This window comes from Lupinus angustifolius, chromosome LG03, assembly GCF_001865875.1.
Source record: "Lupinus angustifolius cultivar Tanjil chromosome LG03, LupAngTanjil_v1.0, whole genome shotgun sequence".
NCBI lineage: Eukaryota > Viridiplantae > Streptophyta > Magnoliopsida > Fabales > Fabaceae > Lupinus > Lupinus angustifolius.
Window position 1 is genome coordinate 14,203,988 of NC_032011.1, and position 6,067 is coordinate 14,210,054.

At 34.4% G+C, this 6,067-nt stretch overlaps 1 protein-coding gene across 1 annotated transcript; it reads right to left on the minus strand.

Annotated features, from left to right (window-relative positions):
- LOC109343455 (60S ribosomal protein L10-like) lies at window positions 1,664-4,432 on the minus strand. Its single transcript, XM_019581733.1, has 4 exons — window positions 4,320-4,432; window positions 3,129-3,630; window positions 2,793-2,874; window positions 1,664-1,944 (listed from the first exon to the last, which is right to left on the minus strand). Exons 1-4 carry the CDS (start codon window positions 4,327-4,329, stop codon window positions 1,873-1,875), a joined length of 666 nt encoding a protein of 221 aa, XP_019437278.1. The 5' UTR covers window positions 4,330-4,432; the 3' UTR covers window positions 1,664-1,872.

Below are 6,067 nucleotides of genomic sequence, written 5' to 3' on the forward strand. Positions count from 1 at the left end.
ATAATCTAATCTACTAGTATTTATAAAGTAATGAGCTCATCTCCCTTTATAATCTTGTTGTCAAAATATAGTAAACAAATTGATAGCCAAAGTTCAATGAGAAGTTATTTTGATGCTTAGTTGTCATTTTCTGAAGTGTTTACTGACAATGTGTTGATATAGTAGTGTAAGATCTTACTAGATTCCGAAATACCAAAAGATCAAAGATTTCATTCATGTGAGTGACACTTATTGGGAGGGGTAATTACGTACCCCAAAAGTGGTTAACTCCTTACCTTAGGGTGAGAAGATACTCTTAGTTATACCAAAAAAAGCCTAATTGTTTCCTATTGTTGTTAGGCTAGAAAGATATATGAAGATGATGACAATCATTAAGTACAAGCATGATAAGAGTGTTGAACAGAAACTAAGCACATATTGGCTAGGTTCATTGGAGATAAGGCCATAATAGGGCCAACCTTGTAATGAGTTACACATAAAAGCACCAAGAAGTTAGTTGGCTGTTTACATAAACCATTTGAAATCCTTCCTCTCTTCCTAATTAATGTCATCCTTATTAGCTTGGTGGCCTGTCATTCATAACTCATCAATTCATCATGTCAACGTTAACCATATCATTCACAATTTCTCTATTTAGAACTTTGATTAATGAGATGAAAGTGAAATATTGAAGATAGGGTAGTAGTTAAGAGTATATATGTTGAGATCCTCTATACTCTATCAAAAACTTAGCACATAAGTACTTGCTTACTATAGAAATGAACTCACCTTAGAAAAACCTTATCCAAGAAGTATTATTTTTTAAAAGCAAAAGTTGAGTCTAGTTTAAGCGTCACTTAGAATTTTGAAGTCACTTTCACATATAGCTATGAAACATGTGCCACATTGATATCATAAGCCATCTTGATTCACCTGTCCATTTTTAACTTCTATTCCAGACAGGGTGTGAATGTACATGATATTTAAGTATAGACACAAAATGGAAGGCAAGGCTCTCATAAATTCTCATATTCCTAACAAAGGTGGCATTCAATATAAGTGTGCCTGTCCATGTGCTAACATTGCTGTAATGTAAGAAGAGGAAGACAGCAAAGAAAAAATAACCTTCACCTTGCTCGTAGAGTCAGAGATCTTCAAAAAATAAAACATGTGGTTTAAACTTCAAAATATGGGGTACAATAATATCTAATTTCTTGATTAACACACCCTAGGCTACAGTATGGAATTCAATTTTAATTTTAAACAGGGGCAAACCAATGACCAGCATTGAAACGAGATGGGTAAATATCGATAAGCCATAATTCAATTCACAACCAGCCTAGACAATTGGACAACAACAATCAGCCTTAATTTAATTAAGTAAACTCAATAACATGAATCTAACAATGGAATAAGAACAGTTGAACCCAGACATGATTACTTAAGCTATATTGTGGCTTACAGTTAGTATCTCTCATCTTGGGCCAACTTCACTCGACATCATCCTAATAGACAGGTCACTAATAAAAGCAGATAATCGATTATTCAAATCAGAGCTCGATGTTCTTAAATAGACCTCAAATATATACCTTGAGCATTTGAATCGCTTGATTTAGCTTTGTGCTTAATATTCCCAACCATGGTAAACAAAAAAACAGCCAATGATAAGAATAGGAACTAGGAATTTCCACCAAAAAATAGCTGAATAACTGAGAGGTGTCTAAAAGATGGCAAATAGAACTTATCAACCGCAAGGTATCCAAATATAAAATTCATTCCAATCAAGGTGGTCTACAAAAACGAAAATAAATTCAACAATTTAAAACTGAGCGGAACAAGAAGGAAAAACAGACACAGCCCATAACTATTGAGGAACTATTTCCAAGTAAAAGCCTAAGCAGTAACACTGTCAATAAAAGCTTGTCCAGGTTTACGATTTGCCAATGGTCCATGGCGCCCGAGAAGCTGCAAAACCATATATTGGAACTTGTAAATTAAAAGATCAATAAATTTACGCTAAAATATATTAGAGGTACAGATAAACTTACTCAAGGTATTATCAAGGAGAATAAGAAATCTGGTTGCTATTTTATTGTATTTTTACTAAAATGTTCAACTCATTGATTCGGATTGTGGAACACATCACATAATTCGGCAGCAATATTGCGATCAAGGTGACCCACGCAACCATAACACCGCAATTGTGGTATGACACATGTGACACCAAATCACAATGATGCAACCATATCAGGCTACCATACAACCACATCGGATCACATTTTGGTCACAACGCAACCACATCGGGCCACATCAATTTCAAAAATATTTTCTTATGTAAAATAATTTACATCGCAACAGCCACAATCCGCATCACAACGACCGTAATGACTGCAATCGCAGTAACAACAACCACGACCACAATTTAAACCATTGGTTCAACTCTTTAATTTAATAAGTCATGGTGTAAAAAAGATGAAAGCATAAATATTTAATGAGGGTAAACTACAAAAAGTTTGAAAAAAAAGGAAAAGCAAATTTCAAGAGATGGAATACCTAAAAACAGTGAAATACATGTGATGTCCCAAAGTGTGTACAACTCATCTACCACTCATTTTTTCAAAAAATAAAACATGAACCAAAGTGTCCTTAAAGGGTAGAGTGATACACATTTTGGGACAGAAGATATGCTCCTTAATAATATTAAGGATATAGCAGTAAATTTAGGCAAAAAATATTATGCACAAAAATCAGGATACAGTTTACAAAATGTCCTCATCATGAATGCATACAACAATTTTGTAGGTTCACATTACCTTGGCATTGACACCATCAGCCAAAATTCTGCCTTCTGACTTATACCTCAGATAATCAGAACGATTGAACTTGGTAAAACCCCTAAGAAAGCAATTGAAACATTAACCACTGTTAAAAAACTAGATGCACAACAGAATCCCCACATGATAAAGAACCAAAAGAAAGAAAAACTAATAAATTCCTCAAACGAACTGCTCCTGAACCAGAAAACAACATAGAAATGGATAAATTCCAGACATGAAGTATCAACCAATCTAAACAATTAGACGATTACAACAAGTCAATGAGAATGGTAGAATTCATCTACATATGAATAAGGTAAATTTGATACATACCACTTCCTGCTAACAATAATCTTTTGACGACCAGGGAACTTAAACTTGGCACGACGAAGGGCCTCCTGTGCATTATGGCTGTTATTGTCCTTGCAACGGACAGAAAGAAGGACCTGACCAATAGCCACTCTGGCACATACACCCTGTGGTTTTCCGAATGCACCTCTCATTCCAGTCTGAAGCCTATCAGCTCCAGCACATGAAAGCATTTTGTTGATCCTAAGAACATGGAATGGGTGTACCCTGACACGCAAGTGGAAGGCATCCTTTCCAGCGAACTTTGTCATATACTTGTTGCATGCAATCCTAGCAGCTTCCAATGCTTCACTTGAAACATTTTCCTTCTCCCAACTAACCAGATGGACGCAGAAAGGAAACTCATCAACTCCTTTCTTCTTCATACCAACATCATAAATCCTAATCTTGGGATCAGGAACACCACGGCAAAACCTTGATTTTGGGTAAGGTTTATTCTTGATCTGCCTATAACACCTAGCAGGTCCTGCATAACACATCATTCATTTTTACTACCAAGTCATGAATATGACACACAAAATCCAAACCAATTCCAATATCAAATAACATTGCGCATAAGATATAGTGGTTCATGCAAATATTGATAAACAATACCCCATAGCAAGCCCAAGTTCTATGCATTTGACACACCAATGGATATTCAAAGAGAGTGAGTACAGAAAAAATGATTACCAAGTTTTTAAACCATCATCATTAAGCTATTGCACATTTCAGGAATGACAAATATGAATAATTTTCAGACTGAACTAAACAGATAAATAATGGATTTATTCAATAGATTTTTAACGCGTCAATATTATATCAGAATTCTCAAGGAAACAATTATAAAAAATAATCAGTACATCAATTCAATAAGGCGTCATAGACACAAAATGCACTAGAAATAAATCAATCCATAACAAAATAACAAAAACTAAAGTTCTGGACAAAAAGCAAAACGAGCATCGATAGTTCATAATCCTTCTAAAACATTAAACCCTCGGGAACATAATAAATGAGAAACACATAGCCACAAAAATTGTTGAAAAGATAAAAAAATAAGTATTGATTTGAATCATTTCTACGTATTCATGAAATTCAGCATAGATAAGGTGAAATTGAAAGGAGAAACAATGAAAATGTTGAAATATAGAATAGAATGATAGAAATGCTTACTTCTCCCCATGGCCGCTTTCTCTTCCGAAACGCGGAACAAACCCTAGAGGCTTGGCTTATATAGGGCTTGGAAAATGCAATACGTTTCTGAGTGTGATAGGCTTCTGTTTCGGCCCAGTGATTTATTAGCTGGTTAAATAAGTCTATCCATTATATGTAAGACCTTGTTTGGTTAAAAAATCCACAAACAACTCTATGTATAAATCAAGAATTTAAATTAGAGACTGAATTATAAATGATGTATTCACCTTATATAAATTTGTATATACCAATAAGGTGTTGATCTAGTAGTTTAAGATCTATTTAGATTTTTAGGATAATTGAAAAGGTTAATAATTTGATTCTTGTGAACGACATCTGTTAATATGTAAAAATATTAATATTCTTTAAACTACTATAACATATTAAATATTAGTATTTTTTTCTTTCTAGAAATTAAATAATCATTGTCATGTAATTATTACTTCAAATGTGTCTATAGACATTCCAACTAAGCTAATGATCTTTCTACCCAAAAAAACTAAGCTAATGATCAATGTAAGTCGTAAATATGGATTACAACCTGTATGATCTAAATTAATATTGTAAAAGTTGGACCAAACTTTAAATTGGAAGAGATCGTGTATACGATCTGATTAATTTAGTCGGTAGAATCATATGTATAAGATCTAATTAATTGTGCCAATGTGGGCTTGTAGCCCTTAATCCATTGTGGCAAACTAATTATGAACGTATGACAAAATCTAAAGTTACAAGGTTTTTTTTGGTACATCGGAAAACGTAAAAAACAGAAAGAAAAAACTAAACTTATCTAGACAGATCAGTTGCTAGATAAGACTAACAATTAGTAGGGACCACTGTCCAAATCCTTAGTTTCTCTCAAGAGTGAGATCCAAGTCTTGTCATGAAGTCAACCACTTGATTAGCCTCCCAAACAACATATTTGACCTCACACGTTCAATCATGAGAAATCCAAGCACAAATATCATCGACCACTCCTAGATTTTGCTGGAAACGAATATGAACCCCATTTATAATGGTTTGGATTACCTTTAGACGGTCACTTTCAAGGATAACTTTCTTAAACCCCATTCTCCAAGCAAGTTTCACACCTTGATTTATAGCCTGGAATTTCGCAAGAATAGGTGAACCAATACTAAAATTAGCAGAGAAACAAGACAACCATTGACATGCATGGTCTCTAATAGATCCACCTCCTTCCATAACCTTTGAACTTTTAATGTAGCTACCATTTACATTGACTTTAATTTGACCAACTTTATGGGGATACCAAGTACTTTCCTCCTCAAAGACACCTGCACCAAAACGACACCACTCCTAGTAATCTTGGTAAGCATTACAAAAAAAAAAAAATTGATATCCCAAATACTTGCTTCCAAAATGGAGTTATTACGACCCTCTCAAGCCCACCAAATTCCAACCAAGAACAGAAGCTCATTCTACTGCATACAGTTTTCCAACACCTAGAAATGAAAGGATTGGGTTACCTAGAAGGATGGGTTAGCCCAACCTAATCTTAACCATAATGTAGAAGAATGAGGACAATCCTGGAAGACATATGACATTCTCAATACCTACATTACACTTTGGCACAACGAACTAGTCATCATCTCCCTCCTGAAAATGAAGCTTATTAGACGTCAAAGTCTCATGAAAGCCCAACCAACATAACAATTTCACTTTCTTTGGGATCCGAAGGCACCACACCAAGGTCTAATCATTAAAAC

What these genes read in the sequence shown, in the direction of transcription:
- LOC109343455 (XM_019581733.1), bottom strand. An exon ending in ATTATTGTTAGCAGGAAGTG is followed by an intron (nt 2,875 to 3,128) that starts GTATGTATCAAA and finishes TTGCTTTCTTAG; the next exon opens with GGGTTTTACCAAGTTCAATC. An exon ending in CTGATGGTGTCAATGCCAAG is followed by an intron (nt 1,945 to 2,792) that starts GTAATGTGAACC and finishes ATGGTTTTGCAG; the next exon opens with CTTCTCGGGCGCCATGGACC.